Here is a 21,900-nt window from a genome sequence, read left to right on the forward strand (position 1 = left end):
CTCTACTACATAGAGGTCCAAAATTTTATCATATGTAACATCTGCATTTTAAGCATTCTAAAAATCATAATAAATACATTTAGTATGAATATGCATGCTCTTTCAATTAACGATACTTAATTAAGCACAAATGAGAATTTCTCATTGTGTGGCTAGGTCAAACCCACCGAACCGTCGCGTAGGGCCTCGTTTCGCCGAACAAAGTTGTCCCCGAGTCCCAAAATACCCTAAAAGCATTGAGCAACAAGATACACGGGCATTACGATCAATCTATAAGGTCAAACTTTAACAAAATTAGCAAAAGGGCTAAAACTCACCCAATGTGTGGAAAATCTCTCTCAAGCTCCAAAAGAGAGCTAAATCCCTTCCAATCCAAGCCCAAGGAAGGTTCTAATCCAACCAATTTAGTTCCAAAAGCCCTAGATCAAAAAGCCCCAAAATCAACCCTAAAATCTCATTCTAGGGTTCCAATACAATAAAACCTCAAATCCAAGGTCTAGATGGAGAGAAAGGGCTACCAACCTCTAAGAAGCTCCAATCCAAGCTCCAAGGGTGAAGTTCTCCTCTTTGGAAAGCTCCAAGTCCAAGCCTCATGCACCAAGGGAGAAGAGAGGGTAAGGAAGATGCTCCAAGTCCACTAGTAGCTCTCAAACATCTTTTTCTTCCTTCCTTCTTCTCCTTCTCCTTGTCCTTCTTCTTCTTCTCTATCTAGGGTGTAGAGAGAGTTGAGAGGAGAGAAATGAGGAGAGGAGAGAGGGGATGGGTCATATAGACCATCTATTGTAACAAAATCCAGCTAGGTCCTCCAAAAATCCAAAATTGCATCAGCCCGGTCTGGGCAATTTTCGCCCAGAGGGACCGGTCTCTCCCCAGCAGGGACCGGTCTCTCGCTGCGAACCCGAAAAACCAACGTTTGGGAACCGGTCTCTCCCTGTGTGGGACCGGTCTCTCTCTGCGAAGGCGCGCACGGGGACCGGTCTCGCCCGCCAGGGACCGGTTGCCTCAGGGCTACCGCAACACTGTTCACTGGGGGACCGGTCTCTCCTCCCAGGGACCGGTCCCCGAGAGTAAAAACTCTCAGGACTTATCCAGAATTCCAGTTTTCGAACTTTTTAGGTCGAAAAACATTCTACAACCCTCCACCAAGTGCGAAAAAGCTCGAAATACATCCAAATACTCGAACCTCGCAATTTGCAAAGGCCCAGTGTGTTACAGTGGGTGGCACGAGTATTTACCGATGGCGGAGTTCGCTTACAATAACAGTTATCAGGAAAGTATAGCGATGGCGCCATTCGAGGCACTCTATGGACGTAAGTGTTGCTCCCCTATCCATTGGAGCGAGGTGGGTGAAAGAGTCACCCTTGGTCCTGATGTGTTGTGAGAGGCGGAGGAAAAAGGTTCGCCTTGCTCGCCAAAGATTGTTGACGGCACAATTGCGGCAACGAAGCTATGCGAATAAGCGCCGGAAGGATTTAGAGTTCGCGGTTGGTGACTGTGTGTTCCTCAAAGTATCACCCATGCGTGGGGTGAAACGGTTCGGAATTCGGGAAAAGCTTAGTCCTCGATACATTGGACCTTATGAGATCTTGGAACGTGTTGGGCCGGTGGCGTACAAGCTTGCATTACCACCGAAGCTTGCAGGAGTGCATAATGTATTCCACCTGTCGAATCTCTGCAAGTATTTTCGCAACTCCTCACATGTGTTGGAGTATGAGCCGGTAGAGCTACACAACGATGTCACTTATGAAGAGTTTTCGGTGAGTATCCTTGCTCGGGAGGGAATCAGACTATTCCATATAGGAAGGCCCAGTGGAGCAATCACTCGAGGCGTGAATCAACGTGGGAACTCAAGGAGAAGATGCGCGAGACCTATCCTCATTTGTTCGAGCAAATGAGCTAAGGTATGTGTTAAGTTTCGCGGACGAAACTACTTTTAAGGGGTGGGGAATGTAACATATCGAACCCCCGTTGTGTGATGCCGAGCTTCCGTCGAAATGAACGAAGCGCGGAGTCGGACGAGTTAGAACGGTCCACAAAGTGTTTAAAACGATTTGGAATGAGTTGCATAGGGGTTGGAGGACCCAGGAGAGCTAGCTGGGAAAGTTGCAACTCGAAATTTGCAACTTTTGCTCTCAGAGTCCGGACCCTGTGCAGGGTCCAGACCCCGTAGCCGAAATTTGCCAGGGCTGGCAGCCCTGTTTTGGTAAAAGTGGAGGGGGCTTTTTGAATATGTGTAAGTGTGTGTATGTATATGTTGGATGGCTTAGTGTTTAGCCTCCATTTACTTACACACCAACCACACTAGGGTTTCCCTCTTTCTCTCTCTAAGACTTTTCTCTCTCTCTTCTCTCTCTAGAGTTTCGGCAAGAGAGAGCTTTGGAAGAGCTTGGGTTGGAGAAGAAGCTTCCTACAAGGTGGAGGCTAGCTTGAGCAAGAGCTTTGGAAGGAAAGCTTGAAACCTAAGGTAGGTTTCTATTGTTTTAAGCTAGGGTTTAGCTTTTTGCTTCTAGTAGTAGATCTAGAGGTTTCTATGGTCGTTTTCTCCATACTTCTCCATGTGTTAGGGGTGTGTTTAGAGAAGATGACATTGTATAGGGTTATATTGGGGTTTATATTAGGGTTTGGTTCAAATGAGATCCAAATGAGGGGTTAATCTCTTGTAACCCTAATTGATAGGTTTTCTGACGCGTTGGTGAACTCGGATCGGCGATCCGATGAGTCTACGAGGAGAAATCGAGAAAAAAGCCTGTTTTGGCTCAGTTTTGCCGCAGTCGGATGAAATAGGCGTCTAAAAATCACGAGAATTGAATCATAGCATCTCGGCATTCCTACAAGGTGGGGGGTGCCATCCAAAATCTCTGAATTTCCTATTATATCTATGTTACCTTCATTTGAGCATATATGTATAGAAGAAATCATGCATCATTGGGCTATGAGATATGTGTTTATGGTTGAGAATCATATGTATGCTTCTAGGCTATAGAACATATGAATTGAAATGGACCATGTGTGTTAGAACCCTATGATTGTGTGATGTGGACTATGACAATAGTAAATAAAGGTGACATTGACATTAGCGAGCAAGATTGGCACCGAGAACATGAATGGGTGAACAAGGTTAAACCTATTATAGCATTGTGGCAAGTGTTGCCTAGATCATTGTGACATGTCGAATTATGATACTAGTTACATTATGACATTATGGCAAAAGAGGCCAAGTAAGTGATTGCTAAACATGGTATGAACCTATTGTGACATTGTGGTATCGAGGCAAGAGTGGCCTTGGGCTTTATAGTATTGTGGCATTGTGGCTTATAGCAGGTGTGGCTATGCGTTCTCAAAATTGAGGACGACTACACTCACTTTGGGTCTTGGCTTGAGGGCGGTAGCGCCCTCTCAAGCGGCGCATTCCGGAATTGACACCACGAGGAGAGCGGTCCCTAAAGACGGTCCCTCATGTGGTAGTGCTTGGAGCCTCCCTGAATCGATAGGGATTTTGGTTGTGAGTTTTGGGTAAACCAGGAATACCCCGTGATGATTGAGTAAAAGCCAAGTGAATGTAAAGGATGCATACATTTATCATACATATGATTATCTATTTGTTGATCAATTTTCTTGCAGGCATTGTAATAGCATTAGAGTGGTTTGCTATTTTCTTTTCTTTCATTATATATGCCTGAATAGACCTAGTCGGCGAGTCGTCGAGGTCGGCGGCCGAATCCACTGGGAACTTCTTTTACTTCTCACACCACTAACCCTGCAGATCCTACCACGAGCGGGGCGGCGGAGGATCGGGGCAAGGGTATAGCGCTATAGTTAGTGGCCACCGGAGTTGTAGTCGTTCCTTATGTACATTCAACTTTCGGTATGTTGAACTTTGATGTAAATGAGATGTAATCCTTATGTTTTGGAGTTGGATGGCTATGTGATGTATATACATGTATGAAAAGCAAAGAATGAATGTAATAATTTTAGTTCACTTGTATTTGGTTAAAATGTAATCAAATGACATGTGTATGGAATGGTTTAGTTTAGTACATAGTACTTTCACTTGTGACTGGTTGTTGTTTGCCCTCGAGCAAACCGTGTATAATTGCATTCATTTTGTATTGAATTGCTATGATTGTACATGTTGGTAGAGCCTTAGGCAGACAGGGGAGGTGCTGTCCGTTCGGCGTCTATTGACGTGCCCGAACCGACCAAATTGGCGGTCTCGGGGCATGACATGCGCACAGGGGGAGGTACTTTGTGCATACGCGGGTCTGTGCATGTGCCAGTTGGTGGGCACCCGCTGGTGCCCGGGTGTGACATAAAATATTTTTTATGCTTAAATATTATCCACTAATCCAATTTGTGATAAATTTAACTCTTGCGCATAATTCTCAAACTGATTCTGAGACGCTAATCTAATTCGGACTATCAGTTATAATAGAATTGAATAATTAAATCTAATTTGATTAAGCAATTTTTTATTTTTATTTTTATCGCTTTCACTAAACTCTTTAGTGAACGACTTTTATCCAAATGATTCGAGTGCACACAATTCCTAATGTGTGTGACTGTATAGGTTCATTACATTCCGTAGTGGAGCTCAACATCAAACTCTTTGATATTTAATTAGAACTCTTCTAATTGATAAATGAACAATTCAATTTGAATCATTTATATTCTCTCACTGTCCGTGAGTGATAGCTAGCAGTATATCATGCAGTCCAGAATGGTGATGAAGAATAAACCTTTCTGCTTAAAGTTGTCATGTGATTAATTCCTTCTAACATACAACATCCCAATCTAACAAAGGTCATGGTTACTCGCCAAACCTTATCATTGGACCATATGACTAGAATATCTGAAATCAACTCAATATGGCAACACAGTTGGAAACTCTTTCCACATACCATATACCCTGGCTAAGGGTTTTCCGAGTCGAGTCTGATAAACTGCATAGGACGTTCTCCCTCGTTATTGAGAGTGTTGGATTCTTTATTGCGCATTAACATGCATCCTCACATAAATCACTACAGCCAATTAATACTAAACATAGACCTGTGTCTAGAGTCTAAGTATTAATACTGTCAAACGGTCGCAACCTATACGTGAAACAATTATAATGCCTCAGGTTTGAGGAGTACTTCACACGACTGTAGCAATGAACTTGTCACTGGCGAGCATGAAACCTAGTAAGTACCTGTATGCTTGTTCTAGTGTACCTACATGTTTGCTTGTTCTAGTGTCCCTACACTAGTGACTTGAGATTCGTCACTTCAATAGAAACATAGCATATATCGGCCTATCCGGAATATTACCGTCCCCGTAATATTCCTCTGGTTAGGAGCATTTAAAGAGTCTCGTATAAAAAAGTACATATCTCAAATTCCTAACTCTTAGGAATATGTCTTCTCAAATAAAGACCCTATGGACGATTCATGTTAATATTGTATTGCTGTACAATAGACATGAATGAAATATCTGCCCTCATATTATGAATTATAAATGATTAATATATAAATACCCTTAAGCTAGTATCACCAGATTGGCTTTTGGGTATATAACTAACACTATGTACAAACAGTAATGGAAAGTTAAATCTTACCCGAATTTCAATTCAACTAGAAGCCATTTTTAACCTAAAAATTAATTACGGGCAAACAAACTCGCATACTAGTAAAAGTGTATGGAAATCTCGCAACTGTAGGCCATTATGAAATAGCTTCTTCAACTGTTTTCTTTTTCCTTTTATTTCTTTTTGATTGAGACATATATTCAACTTGTATTTTTTTTAATTTAAATGTTTATACCAATTAAAGTAAAAATTTTATCAAGTTTAATGACTGTATTAGTTATTAATCATAAAGTGACCTAGTATTATCTATAATAAAGTGATTAAAGTCTTTAGATTTGTGGAAATCGCTAATGAACGTCGGAGAGGAAAGCAGTATATATTATAGAAAGGTATTGCAGCAAAGTCAATTAAAAGATTTATTAATTATCCTTGGCCTGAATTCGGAGGTGGACTACTCTACTCCATACAGTCTACAGGAGTGAGGCTGGTATGTTTTTGGAAGTATGGAGTTTTCTGTGCTTTCAAGTCGTTTTCGATGTTGCTTTCGAATCGACGATCAGCCCTGTTAGGCTTGATCTAGAGTATTTGAAGTATGTAAAAAATAAATTTTGTAATTTTTCAATATCATTTATCTAATGATCAAAGGGGGTCAAAAAATTAATAATTTTAATGGCCGTGGTGAGCCATTTATAAGTTTAAAAGTGTAGAAATATCCAGATCACATCAAATTTTAATAGAAAATTCTTTATACTAAAGAAAAAAAGATCAATATTTTTGATTTAAAATTTTAATATCATCACATTTTGTAAGACTTTTATTTTCAATCGTTGATTTTGAGCCCCCTCGATCACTAGGCAAATAATATTGAAAAATTGCAAAATTTATTTTCTATGTACGTGCTTCAAATTAATACTCTATATCAAGTTTAATAGAGCCGATCGTCGATTCGAAAGTCGCAACATTGAAAACAACTTGGAAGCATGGAGGGCTTTTTATTTTCAAAAGTATACTAGCCTCAGTCCAGTCTACAGTAGCCTATATATAGGCGTCAAGCAAAAATTCTAATGGCAATAACTTATCTCTTATATATGCGTAACCAACTAATTTTAAGAGATAATCTAATGGAAATAAATTTAAGTTACTAATACGGCTAATTCTAAATTGTCAAAAATATTGGGTTACTTATCAACGATGAGTTCTGTAAAAGCTCCAAACATTTTAACTAAAATTACTTAATTCTAAAAAACTTTCAAAATGGTAGGTAACTTTCAGAATGGCACATAGTTGAGGGGGTCTCAATTCATTATTGCGGTTAGCTTGTTCATGGTGAATTGGTGAGCAACTAACGCGAAATCCTTAATTAGGATGGTCTTTAATCAATGTTTAAGCAAGTATGTTTAAGCAATTAAGTAGGGTATAAATAAGAGCAACGTTACCTATTATAGCAACGTAAAGATGCGCGAACTGAAAAAAAAAAATAATAAATAAAATAAAATATTTGTGTTACGTACGTGCTTCTTGGTAGTGTGCGAAAACTATACATTAAAATAATTATACATAAATCGGCCTGATCCACTACGGTCTGAGACCAAATTTTTTTGGGCCTATTAATAAAGTGACTCGAAATGAAAAGCTTTTTCTGAAAACAGTAACCTAATTAAATCCCGAATAAATGAATACAAAGCAGCCTGAACAGTTTCATGCATAGGGGTGAAAATAGATTGGATATTATTCGACAATACGTACCCTCATCCATGTCCAATCTCATTCGCATCCAAATTGATAATATACCGGATATTGATGAGGATAGGATTTTAAAGAGTCAAAAAAATCCGAATATACGAAAGAAAAGAATACCGATACAGATATCCAAATATTTTTTGTAGTATTATATAGAGTTCGGCTGTTGTGCTTGCATGTAAAAACACCAAGCATCTGTGCTTGTATGTTTTCTACCGTTAGATCTACCCATTTGATTATTTCCATCCGTTAGATCATACTATTCAACCAACTATTCACTCAATTCTACGGGATCACTATCATTCCAACCGCACATCCTTTAATTGAAGGGCCGAAAACCTATAAGCACAAATGACACTACAATAAAAACGGTGTATAATGACACTTTTAAATATCGGTAAAGATTAAAAAAAGTGCTGCTGTCTAAATTACCGACATTTTTTAAAGTGTTGCTATATATGGTGTCGCTATAAGGAGGGCCGTCTTAATATTTGGTACCAACTACTCTAGTGACCTGTGTTGAGGGAGAGGTGGCGATTGTAATCATCTATGGTCCCTATGAGATCCTTGTGGCCGAACTCCAGCCGCCGGAACCCTACTTGTCGATCTCCGACGGCGGAGGAAGAGATGGGGAGATGGTGATCATTTTTTTTTTCTTCCTTTTTTATTTGTAATCGGCCCAAGTGGACTGAGTGTGGTTGGTTGAGTAGAGGAACTTTTTATTTTTTATTAGATTGGGCTTTATATTTAAGCCTTAATAATTTTTTTTAAATTTTTTTGGCATAAATGGGACATTTATATAAAAATGTCTCAAGAATGTGTCCCTATAACCTAATTCTGTTGTAGTGTGGCTTGATATTTTAAAAATATAGAAGCTCAATTCGTAGTGCGTATTTACATCTATATTAATATTTAAGGGGGCGATAACATATATATTGTAGGAACATAACATAACACTTTGTAATCTTCTTTTGTTTTATTATGCGTTTTATATTAAAATTGCATTTATTAATATTTATTAAATCTTAGATTTTATTCAATAAAATAAAGGTACATAAATTTTAAACAAAAGTATAAAACATTAGTTAATTTGTTGTTAATTTTAGTTTGTAAATTATATTTCAAATATCTGTGTATATGATAATTCATATAATATATCCAAATTCAAACTTGATTCATATCCAAATCTGAAGAAATATATGATCACCTCTAAATTTATTTTCAACGGATATGTTAACGAAAATTTAACGTTCGATATATATCCGCACCTAAATTCATATCAGAAAGAAAAAAGAAGAATACATTTATGAATTTATCCAATAGCCAACCATATCGGATCGGTTTTCACCCCTGTTCATCTACATGGATGGAGCACACTAGAGAAAATTGAATATATATATACACACACACACACGTGCCTGTTGTTTGAAGTGATCTTAGTAAAAAAAGTAATTTATAATTAATGAAGCAAGTCATGAACAAGACATTATCTTCACAAAAGAGAGTAATTTATCATAAACACCTAATACGACTACAGGAAAAAGCCTCTGTAGAGGCAGTTGTACAAAGACGGTTGAAACAACCACCTCTACGGAATCTGTTACAGATATTTTAGAGGCAGTTTTAGAAACCCGCCTGTAAAATCCCGAAAAAAAAAAATCTAAAATCTTTTTTCCCCCAACACTACTCCTAAAAAACCCTAACTAGATCTATTTCCCCCCAAAACCAGCCACCTCCTCTCCAACCCTCTCCTTCCAAAAAAACCCTCCTCTCCAACCCTCTCATCCCAAAAAACCTGCCACCTCCTACCTGGACCCCGGCGGTGATGACCGATTTTTCCTCGATGGCTCCCACACTCCTTCTACTCCCAGGCCGCGTCCGCTGAGGTGCCGCATCTGCTCCGGCGACCTCTCCCCGTCAAAGTTATCAGGTACGCCGCTCCCCCGCTGCGCACCCTCCTGCGACCTTTCTCCGGAAGCAGGCCAACCTCCTCCGCCCGCGCATGCCCCCCGCGCCCCTCCCCCACCACCACGCAACCTACCCCACCCACCCCCGCTGCCCCTTTTCGCTCCGCCTTCATCCTGGCAGCGAACCACCCCCTCCCCCCACCCTCCGCGCGCATCTTTTCCCCCTCTGCCCTCATCCTAGCAGCGGCTCTCGCACCATTCCCCCCACCAAGGCATGTGTGCCACGCGCCCTCCCGCCCCTTTTGTAGGGGCGCCACGCCCCTCCCCGCCCCTCTTTGTAGGGACGCCGCGCCCCTTCCCGCCCCTCTCGTAGCTCGCGCCGCACCATCCGCAGCCCTCCCCAGCCACTGTGCCCCTCCCCTGGCAGCGACAACCTCCCCCCACCTCCACCCCCCGATCTGCCTTCCATGGTTAGCGCCCCCCCTGTAAGCGACATGAGATTTATTAAGTGCAATAAAACTCTCTATGATGATGTTTATGTGTGTGCTTAATTTAATTACAAGCACTCGTCAAGTTTCAGGAGGAAAAATAAGCCTAAAAGGAGGAAGATACACGTTATTAGTTATTAATTAATGTAATAGTAACCCGATTTTTCGGAAGGGCCATGCGAGATAGCAGTTGGGGCTTCTGGTGTGTATCGCGACTCCGTTCATTAGCAGTCCAAAGTAGTCATTTCGAGGATTCAGCTATTCTGGAAACTGGCACTGACGGATTTTGAGTTTGATCACGGATTTGAGGAAAACCAAAAAATACGCGTTTTATATGTAATTGTGCGTTTTTGGCCTTATGGAGGAGGAATGGATTTTCGTCGGAATCCCGTTGATCGAGGGTGAACGAAAATTTGATAGATCTGGTTAGTTACGAGTTGCTGATGCACGTCGTTGCAATCCGTTCCGCAATCTGACGGACGGATCTGGAATTGGCCGTTTTGATCGAGGAGAGGTCTGTATTGGCAAAACAGGTAATTTTCCGCAAAAGTTGACCAATTTCTTATGTACCGTTTCGGTGGGATCGCCGCACATGGAGGGGGTGAGACAACGCCGCCCACGACTGTTCGCGCGTTTACATACACTGTGATGGACTCAGTATTTTAAATACTGAGTTTGGTGCGACTATTTGCAAAGTCATGCACCATGTCACTTTAAGCATTTGTTCTACGGTTTGCTCATTGGGTACCCTACACCCAGCTTCTGCCCTGCCGCCCCAGCCACCTCTCACCCTTCCCCGCTGCCTTCGCCTGCCACCACCCCCGGCGCCAGCCAACTGAGCCTCGGACGGCAACGCCGCGCAGCCACCACTTCTCTCTCTCTCACCTCTCTTTCTTCTCCCTCTTCTCTCTCGGAATGTGAGGAGAACCAGAGACGCTGCCGCCACCTTCGGACCCCTCCTCGTGTGTCGCTCGCATGCTCGGACGCATCATCCCCGCCGACTGCGCGTCGCTGCACCGCGCTTGCACCCCGGGCCACATCTGCCAGCCTTGGCCGAGACCACTCGCGACCTCCTCTGGCCGCCCGCCGCCATGGAATCCTCCACCGCGCACGAGCCCCGCCACCCCTTTCCCACCGGTCGAGCGCCGCCCCAGCGCGCCGCCGCCGCCGCCTCGGCCGGCTGCAGCCGCCGCGGCCCGAGCCCAGCGCCGAGGACCTGTCGACGCTCTTCCTCGTGCCGCGCCCGCCACTGAGCCACTGTGCCGCCTCCCCCGACCTCCTTGCAACCTCCCTCGCCGTCCCCTTCCGGCGCCGCCGTGGCCGGAAACCCGCCACCCGAGCTTCCTCTCGTTGCGGGTCGTGGTTGCTCCGCCGACATCGCCGCCGACTTCTTCGCCGGCCTTACTGAGGTGAGCACCTCACTCCTACCTCCCCCGCACCCATCCCTGGCCTCCGCGCGCGCGCCGTGCCGCGGAAAGCCGCGAGCAACCTTGTCCGGACAGCCGAAATTAGGGCCTATTTTAGATGTTTTTGGTTCTGAGCTTCCCGAGCCTCCGCCGATCTACTGACGGAAGGGGCACGATGATCCGCCTAGCAAATTGCTGATCCATCGGCTGCTCACCTTTAGATTCTGTCGGGAGACTTGCGTCAGGCCTGTTTCGGCATTGTCGCGCCTATCTAGCCTGTTTGGTAGCTGTTTTTGGGTTTTGCGCACGCTTATTCGGCGATCCAGAGGCTGTCCCTGATGCCTCCGGAGGTGAGCACGGTGATCGGTATGGCAGTAACTGTAACAGTGCTACCTCACTTTTGGACTCAACAGTGTTCGGTTAGCGCCTTGTTTGGCGCGATCTCCCAGACTGCGCGCTGTTCGCAGAACTTCGGGTTGATCCCGCGCTTCCCACAGTGAGCCATTGTGCCTCCAGATCGTGAGCACCGGCCTCAGTACGTCGAGACTGCAGTACGTGTTCTCTGTATGACCTTGGGTCATCGGTATGCATGAACGAGCCATGTATCGAGTGCCGATTTTACATAAAATGTTGGGATTTTATGGGTAATATAGGCGGGCTTTAGGCCATATTGTGACTAATCTATGTGGCTACTGTGGCAGTGTGTATGAGTGTGATTTGACTTCTGGACTGATTGTCCATGATCCTGTAGCTTTGCGGAAATCGAAAAGTCGATCCGCGCGCGTTTTTCGACGACAATCGCCGACAAGAACGCGATTCAGAGTCTCGGATTTCTTCGACGTTGTTGGCGTTGCTCTGTGAGTAGTCAGCTAAGCCTTGTTGGGATGGTCACCATCATCACATTGTGGTTCGGTGATGAATGGTCCGTGTAGCGACGGTGAGGTTCCGGTGTCGGAAATAGACACTTTCCGGGAACCGAATTTCGAAATTATCCGCGCGCGCGGGGGGGGGGGCGGGAAAAAAAAAAAAAAAAAAACCCAAAAAATCATGTTGTCAGGTTTCGGGTGTTATTTGTGATTTACTTACCAAAACATCCAAATTGGGAGTGTTTTGGGGAGTACGGTGACTTCGTGCACACGAGTCGTGAGTTTCGGGACAATTAGTGGGTCCGACGGACGTCCCTGTGTTGGTTTTCCGAGACTTCCGGCGGAGTTACGTTAATCGTCGTAATTGGGAATCTGATGCTCCGTCGGATTGTTTGTGGTTATGCTTTTAGGGGATTTCTTAGTTGTGGGTAAGGAACTAAGCAGTGGATCCCCCTTAGGTCCGGTTGACGTTTTTTGCCAGTCAGGAGACAGAGCCTGACAGTGTGTCAGGTGGGGTCTTTCGACTCCCGACGTCGGACAGTGCTTCGGTGCACGCTTAGGTGACGGTTTTCTTACCCTTACTCTTTTGTTGTACTATCCATAGTATATTGAGCCTTGCACCCTTGTTTATCGATTAAACGACTACTCGCCCTGTTTGTATCTTTGTATACGAGTGGAGAGATAGAGCAGTTCTCTTTATATATTGCATATTGTTGATCTAGTATGGTTGGTTGTTTTCATTGTCGTATCTGTTACCCTAGCTTGGTCTGGTTGTTGCATCGAGGGTTTCAGTATCCGTTGACCAGTTGGTTTGTTGTTGATTCAGTATCTGTTGACCTGCGTCTGGTTTGGTTCCGACTCTCGTTCGATGACCCTTGAGGTCGGTTATACCGTAAGGGTGGGAATTGTCGGCTACGCCGACGGATTCTTATAGTTTACTCAGTTTCCACTGTTTGGTATGTTGCTTGACCTAGTAAGCTCAACAGTCAGACTTCATGAGTCCACGTCGATCGATGACCTTTGAGAGTCGGTGCTACCCTTAAGGGTAGGGATGTCGGCTGTTTCGAGCTGACGTAGTTGACTATACTCGAATACACTCCTGTGACTATATCGGTCGGGTTCTTGCGTTCGTATTTTAGTTTGACATCAGAGGCAATATCTAATTCTATCTATTTACTCTGCTGGTATGTTCATATGTTGTCAGTATCCTGATAGCGGTAGAGTAGATGCACTTCGTATACGTTAATTTGTGACCTGGTTGGTCGGTTCTCTATTTTGCATCGGTGACTGTTGGTTGTTCGGGGTTATTTCCGTATAGTTGACCATATTCGGTCGGTTCACGTTGTTACTTAGATGACTCCGGTACATGAGCAGTGATTATCGGTGATTGCGACGGTTGGCCTATTGATTTATATCGCAGTTGATCGCCACAGTCGAGTGCATTTCAGGTCACCAGCGGGTTGCATCCCCACAGGATGGTCCGGGAAAAGTGGTCGTACATCCGACCCGTGGAGCCCAGCGTGCTACTCGCTTTGTTAGGTTACATGCCAGGTGAGCAGGTAGTGGCTTTTGCCTTGACGGGTCCTTGGACCGACACGGGGTTTGATTGGGGTACTTTTTGGACTTCTCGTCCCGGTTGACGCATATAGCTATAGCTAGCGGTTGTTGATATGTATACTTCTAGTTCTTTATTCTACATGTTGTCTTGCTTACCTTAGTTTTATATCCTTGTATGCTCTGCCAGCTTGTACATTACTTTAAGTTAGCAAAAAAAAATTATAACCGGTGTTATGACTCTTCATATATATATATCTCGTTGTTCATTATCCGTTGCTACTGTATTTTACTTACCCATACTGTTGGTTATCTCTTCCTGATCCGGCTGATACTCCTCGCCTTCTTCGGCTTGCGGTTACCACTGGAGGGGAGACATGTTTACATGTTCTTCCACCTCCCCCACCATTTTTCAGTATTGCAGCGTTGAGTTTTGCGGACGAGACAGAGATGGTACCGTTCGTACGCGGTCAAGATAGAGCTTACCGACCCAGGTTATCGGTTTAGTTTATCCCTACTATTCTGTTGTTATAGCTTAGTGTTCAGTTTATATGGTTCAGTATTTTTATTACATTTGCGATATAATATGGACTTTCATGAATGTAATAAAAGGATTTCTGATTTTGGTAAAATAAAAGGTTTTCTACCCCTCCGTGTAGCTTTATAAAGATTAAAAGTTTCATCGCAGCAGCGATAATGGAACAGTTTTCAAAAGGTTTTCGTGGACTATGTTTAACCATCGAATGTAAAATTACGGTGTGAATGCGTGAATGTGATGAATGTATAGCTATCTGTATATTCATTAGTTGTGCTGTTGTAATACTGTTTTCCTTTGTACTTGCTCGCGACGCCATTGAAATACAGGGGAGACTCTGTCCGTGTGAACAGGGATCCCTGTATTGTGGGTGATCTTGCATTTACTCTGGGCGGGGGTTAGGGTTTTCAAAAGCAAAATTTTAACGGTTTTCCGCTCGACCAGCGTGTATCAAACAAAAAGGGGACCCCGGGGGCGTTGACCCCTCTTCCCCCCTGCCGCCCCTGCCCACAGGGCGCCGTGCACCACCCCTATGCCCCTCCGCCGCCACCGCGCCCCTCCCGGGCAGTGGGCCCACCCTCTCCCCGTAGGGCGCCATGCACCACCCCTGCACCCTCCCCTGCCACCGTGCCCCTCCCTAGCAGCCGGCCCAACCTCTCCCCGTAGGGTACCGCGCACCACCCCCGCACCCTCCCCTGCCACCGCGCCTCTCCCTAGCAGCGGGCCCTCTCGGATGTTGGCAATGATGAGCCTGAGCTTGGATCTGATACTGAAATGGATGATTTTGATGCAAAGCGAAACAAGGCGTTACTGCCGCGGAGAACCTTGGCAGTGAGCGCAAGTGCAGTAGCTAGTTCGTGCTAGAGTGCGTGACGGAGTTTTGATGATTCTTCTCTATTCTTTTGTTTGAATTTTCGTACAGTGCTGAATCTGCCAGGTACCTAGTTTGAATAATTAAATCTTCTTTCTTATTTATAAATTATTATTCAGTCAAGAAGGAAATTCAAATTCAAATTGAAATTAAAATTGAAATTGAAATTCAATTGCAGCCTCTAGTGCGTAATATTCATTTGTGCAAATTAGTCCGATATCTTAGCATTTATTCACTACTGGCAAGTTCTTTTAGCCAGCATATTCAAATGTGCCGTACACCCAAAAGTGGGTGGGTGTAAATTCCCATCATATGATGTCCAAATTTTCAAATTAGTCTAATCACCACTTTTATTCCGCATCATATGATGTCCCATATTTGAATGTACAAATATTTCTCTATTCTAATTGAATTCGTGCTGTTGTCAAGATGTTAGTGAAGTAACTTTTTATTTTGCATCCACATCGCAATAAAAGAAGAGAAGAATTGAGTTTCTCGGCATCATATGATTGATCAATTTTGTGTTTGGAACACTTGTTATATCTCATATGAAAGTCTCTTAACAATTCATTATGTTCTATTATGTCGAGTTTATAAATTTTATATTGCACTATATTGAATGCAAATGATCTTTTTATTTCAGTTATTTTTCTATAATGGATAAAAGTTGGATGACCAAACCTCGAAATAGTGATGCATATAAAAATGGAGTCTTACAATTTCTGGAATTTGCATTTTGTAATGCATCCTATAGTGGCAAAATAATGTGTCCATGTGTACGCTGTATTAATTGTTCATTACAAAAATATGAGGATGCGAAGATACACTTGATATGTGATGGCTTTCTAAAAGGATATACTAGATGGATTTGCCATGGAGAGGATGCTTTATCTTTTAATTCCCCCATTAATACTGCCACGTCTTCTTCAGCTTCTCAGTCTTTACATATGCAAGAAGCTTTACATGTGCAAGAGTGCATCCCAATTACCCAAAACTTTAGAAGATCAAATGACATACATGGACTTTTACATGATGCTATTGGCTTAGCCGGTGAACCAACTAATGAAACAAATGTACCAACTAACGAATTTGATGAAGGGGTGGGCCCAGAACAATCTACAGAAGAACCTCGCATGGAACAATCTAATGAAGAGACTAATGGAAATCATGATTTTCATAAACTACTAAAAGATGAAAATGAAGAATTATATCCGGGATGTAAGACATTTTCAAAACTATCTTTTATACTCCATTTGTTCCATTTGAAATGTCTAAATGGTTGGTCGGGAGAATCATTTACTATGTTGCTAGAGATATTGGCTGATGCATTTCGTGAAGGTACTTCAATACCCCGTTATTCATATGAAGCAAAAAAAATTATTAAGGCCTTAGGTCTTAGTTATGAAAAGATTCATTGTTGTCCAAATGATTGCATATTATTTCACGGTGAAAAAAAAAATCAGGAAGTGTGCGATGTGTGTGGGTAATCTCGTTGGAAAACTACTAGCACGGAAAATGATCACATTTCAAACAATGAAGAAAATACTTCTAACGCATCTGCCATACCAAAACAAAAGATGAAGATTCTGGTAAAAGTTTTGCGTTATTTTCCTCTTATACCAAGGCTGCAAAGGCTTTTTGCCTCTCCGAGAATATCAAATGATATAAGATAGCACAACGAGGGTCATAGGAAGGATGGGTTAATAAGACATCTTGCAGATAGTAAAATGTGGAAAGCATTCGATGAACGATATGTAGATTTCTCCTCTGATTCCCGCAATGTGAGGCTTGCTCTTTATAATGATGGTTTCAATCCATTTCGAACAATGAGTACTACTTATAGTACATGGCCGGTTGTACTGGTTACATATAATTTACCACCTTGAATTTGTATGAAACAATCATCTTTTATGTTATCGATGATTATTCCAGGTGAAAAATGTCCGGAAAATGATATTGATGTTTTTCGACAACCTTTAATTGAGGAATTTAAAAAATTATGGGAGGGCGTTGAGACGTATGATGCTTCAAGCCAACAAAATTTCCATATGCGGGCTGCATTATTATGGACTATAAATGACTTTCCTGCATATGCAATTTTGTCTGGCTGGAATACTAAAGGAAAGTTTGCATGTCCTCGTTGTGTGGAGCAAACACAATCTAGGTGGTTACGCCATGGAGGGAAGTATTGTTACATGGGTCATCGTCGTTGATTACTTGAGGGACATATATTTCGTTATCAAAAAGACATTTTTGATGGCACAGAGGAGATAAGGAGTGCACCTTTTCGGATAGCTCGTGTTGATATATTAAGGCAAATGCATGGCATGCAATTCAAATTTGGTAAACCACCTACAATAAATGACAAAGGAATAAATAGTAAGAGATCCAAAAAGAAGAGACAGACAAGAAATGATGACAATACAACAAGAAGCGAATGTCTTTCTACTTCAGAATCTAGTGGCGTATTGAGGTGGTGGAAAAAGAAAAGCATTTTCTTTGAATTACCATATTGGCAATATAATTTGTTGCGTCATAATTTAGATGTGATGCACATAGAGAAAAATGTGTTTGACAATTTTATTGGCACTTTATTGAATCTTGACAACAAAACAAAAGACAATTCAAAAGCACGATTGGATTTAGTAGAATTGGGCATTAGATCGGAACTCCATCCCCAGGTACTTTGCTAATGGAAAGACAAGGTTACCTCCGGCTTGCTTCATGATGTCTAAAAAGGAAAAAAGAATTCTTTGTCAAGTTCTCAAGAATATTAAAACACCCGATGGTTATGCTTCAAATATTTCAAGATGTGTGAATGTTAACGACTGTAAAATTAGTGGTCTTAAAAGCCATGATTGTCATATTTTGATTGAGTATATACTACCATTGGCATTAAGAGCATCAAGCCCATCTAAGTAAGTGATCTCGATCGCAATTGAATTGGCCTTTTTCTTTAAATCATTATGTTCGAAGATGTTGGATGTCAATGAGCTTGACAAAATACAAAGCCGCATTACACTTACTCTTTGCCACATGGAAAGAATCTTTCTACCCTCATTTTTCACCATTATGATTCACTTAATGATTCATTTTGTAGAAGAGGCAAGATTAGGTGGTCCGGTACAATATCGATGGATGTATTCTTCGGAGAGGTAAATATTAATTAATTACTTATTTCTTATTAATTTAATTATGCCTAATAAAGATATAAGCTGTCTTAACTTTTATATTCTTTATTATTTTAGGAACTTTGTACGAATGAAGTCATATGTACGTAATAGATCTCATCCTGAAGGGTCAATAGCTGAAGGATATATAGCCGAAGAATGCTTGACATTCTGTTCAAGATATCTAGATGATGTTGAAACAAGATTTAATCGACCCATAAGGAATCCCGATCCACCTAAAAACGGAACAGAAGGGTTATATTTATTTTCAAGTGCTGGTAGTCCTATTGGAAAGATTGAAAATATTATACTGGATGAACAATCATGGGTTCAAGCACATCGTTATGTACTTCGTCATTATGATGACCTTGAGCCTTTTCGCCAGTGAGTCAGAGTTATTTTACTTATTTTATTGATTCTTGAAATTTATATATAAATTGAAATAGAACTAACTTTATTTGAATATAGACAATTTATTGATTCAGAAAAAAGAAAACGATGCCGTCATACGCGTTAAGCATGATGAATTTGGTTTTACCCTTGTAAACTTTTCTCGCTTAATACATACCGGTGCAGAGTTGAAAGATGATCCTTATGTATTTTCATCACAAGTAGAACAAGTATTTTATGTGCAAATACCAAAAGATGAGAATTGGTCTTCAGTGGTGAGAATTAAACCGAGAGATTTGTTTGCTATGGGTAGAGATTTGATGGATGACACTTTTGTAGTTCCCTCACATATTCAAACTTTAGATGAGAATGAACATCCAAATTGGATCAGAGTTAATGCAAATGAAGATGACAATGATGAAGCATAATTTTTCTTAGCATTATTGAAATATGGCCATTTCTCATGCATGCATTTGATAAGTTTTCTTCTCAGGTTTGGTTGATGAATATAGTTTCACTCGATCTATATTTGGTTAATATAGTTTTATTATTTTGGATATGCTTGATTTACATGCTGATTGGTTGTCATATGTAGGAATTACAAAATATCCTCGAGCTCTCGAAGATTGCGCAATTGCAATATTGTCACTTCTACCTCTCAAGATGACTTACAAGGTCAAGAACCAGTAGGAGAGGAGCAAGCAAGTACCATCTTACTCGGAAAGCCTGACAAATTCAAGTAACACCGAGATTGAAAATAATAATCAAAATGAGTTGTTTCTTTGGATCATTGGTAGGCAAAAAATTGATTTTTTTTAATTATGTTGAGTGTAAGCTTGATCTACTATTGAAAATAACATATTTAAATTTATTTCAAGTACAGATAAAAATTGACGTAAGAAGCGAGGAAGAACAACATTGGCAGATATGTGGAACCTTCTTGAAGGAGAAAGGATTGATGTGGAAGTTGATAAATACGGGGTTCCATGCACCTATGCAGGATCGGTCCTTGGATCATTTTTAGGAGTAATCGCGAAGAATGGAACGTTTGCTCCTTTAAATATTCCGCGGTGGGATAATCAAACATTTAATCCATTCAAAGAAAAAATGCTAAAGCATATTGAGGTTCTTTCATCTTTGCTTATTACTTTACTTTTTTGTTTGGTATGTTTGTAAACTTTTATTAGAATAGACTTTTAACATAAAGCTTTTTATTTTATGAGTAGGCGAAGTTTAGATATTCCGAGGGAACAAGACATTGGGTGTTGGCATCATTGAACAAAAAAAAGAGAGATTATAAAAGTGAATTAAAAAGTGAATACTTTTCATATGACAAACCGATCCAAGAATTAGTTAACAATGTGCCACTCGGTGTGATTAGAGATCAATGGACTAGTCTAATAGCACATTGGTCCACCGAGGAAAGTAAGGTATAAACACTTTATGTTTATAGCAATGTTGCTTAATTAGAGTGTTATATGTTCATTTTTTAAAAAGTCTTTATTTTTTATCATAGAACCTTTGTCGAGTTAATTCAACTTCCACAAAATTGGCGAAGATGGCGCACACATCGGGCAGAAAAAGTTATGCAAGGAAGCGAAAGGAAATGGTAATAGCTTGACATATAAATTCTTTTATTTTAAATAATGAGTCATTATCTTTATCATTTAGAAATCATTATTTACAATTATATATAGGAAATTGCTCTTGGCAAAGAACCGAATCGGCTAACTTTTTGGGAGGTAACTCATAAGAAAAAGAATGGAAATTTTGTGAATGAGGATGCGGAGAAAAGTTTGGTAAGTATAATTTTCTATCGCATAGTTATATTTAATATTCATAAAATTATGACATAGTAATTTTTTTTCTCAAATTGCTAATAGGATGCAGCACGTGCAAAGTTTGTTACACTTTAACAAAGTTCTGAATCTGACACGAACAAACTAATGGACAAAGCCTTTCTAGATATCATGGGCCCTGAACATAATGGACGTGTGAAAGGCTTAGGGTTGGGACCTACGCTAAGATTATATTATGGCATGAAGCATATTAATTTACCCACAACAAGCGAATCAAGAGAAGGCCAACCAGGATAAGTAGAAAAGCTTAAAGAAGAAATGCAAGAGATGCGAGATGAATTGCATCGACTTAAAACACTATTTTCGGATACAATATTGCTCAATTCTCGAGTAAGCGAAAATTTTATCCTCAACAAATTTTATTGATTTTTTCATATAATTAATAATATCTATATTGTTTGATTCTTTTAGGTGGTTGCGGCCAATAATAATTTGACTGATGCACTTTCTCCGAACAATCATTCATCGAATGCGAGTCACGAGCCTACAAATGGAGGACATTAAAAAAGCTAATTAATTTTGTGTAAACAATTGACAACTCAAGTGTTGGCTAGTTTTGGAAGTGTTTAAACTTTTTATTACATATGTTGCTACTTTCTATACTAGATATTGAATGAGGTCATGTTTTGGATTATACAATATCTTGAATGATGAATTTTTTGTGAATATCAACTTTTTTTCGTATTGAAAATTATTTTGCTTGTGTTACTAATGTATGTTGTAAATTAAATGTTAAGTTTGATGTGCATTATTATTTGAGTAATATGTTTGTCAATGAAATTGTAATGTTATGTGCAACAAATAATTATTTAATTAAAATTTTTCATGCTATTTCTTACGTAAAAGCTGTTCAAACCGCCTCTAAGTATTATTAGTTTGCTTACCTATAGAGGCAGTAGCAACCGCCTCTAAAGAGCAAGCTGTCTCCAAATAAAATAGTAGAGGCGGTTTTGCTTAGTGGCGGTTTAAACCAACTCTATAAAATAATAATGTTAAAGGCGGTTTAAACCGCCTCTATGATACGACATTAATAGCGGCGGTTTAAACCGCCTCTATGTTATTAGGAAATAAAAATTGAATTATAAAAAAATAAATAAATAATTATATTGAGGTGGTTCAAACCGCCCCTACCGGACCGCTTCTATCATTCCTCGGCGGCCGGTCAAACCGCCTCTACGTCCGTAGAGGCGCTGTCTATGCCGGCGGTTTAGTGGCGGTCGTTGGAACCGCCTCTACAATTCGTACGATCGCTAAAAACCGCCTCTACAAGCAGTTTTTCCTATAGTAACTTTAATTAGTTTTTTATTATAAATGAATTTTGGCTGGCTAATTTTATCTTTTATCATCAGATTTAGATGAATATAACACATTTTGTTGTTTTCGTATATCTTCATCTATGTCGTATTTTTATTCTAATGTATTACTATTGTGTTATGAACCGAATACGTGGTGATACTAACTGGATCACGTTGTTGACAAAATCAAGTATTCCTTTGAGATCTAATCCGGTTTCTAAACTGACCCTCGAGTGCACCACTACTGATTCAAGTG

At 40.9% G+C, this 21,900-nt stretch overlaps 1 protein-coding gene and 1 long non-coding RNA gene across 2 annotated transcripts; both read left to right on the forward strand.

Annotated features, from left to right (window-relative positions):
• Window positions 1,371-9,699, forward strand: LOC109714126 (leucine-rich repeat extensin-like protein 3). Its single transcript, XM_020238566.1, has 2 exons — window positions 1,371-1,757; window positions 9,175-9,699. The coding sequence occupies exons 1-2, from the start codon at window positions 1,371-1,373 to the stop codon at window positions 9,697-9,699; spliced, it is 912 nt and encodes a 303-aa protein (XP_020094155.1).
• Window positions 20,045-20,402, forward strand: LOC109713895. Its single transcript, XR_002217204.1, has 3 exons — window positions 20,045-20,099; window positions 20,188-20,289; window positions 20,374-20,402. It is a non-coding gene; the product is annotated as an uncharacterized LOC109713895 (long non-coding RNA).

Source organism: Ananas comosus, linkage group 8, assembly GCF_001540865.1.
Source record: "Ananas comosus cultivar F153 linkage group 8, ASM154086v1, whole genome shotgun sequence".
NCBI lineage: Eukaryota > Viridiplantae > Streptophyta > Magnoliopsida > Poales > Bromeliaceae > Ananas > Ananas comosus.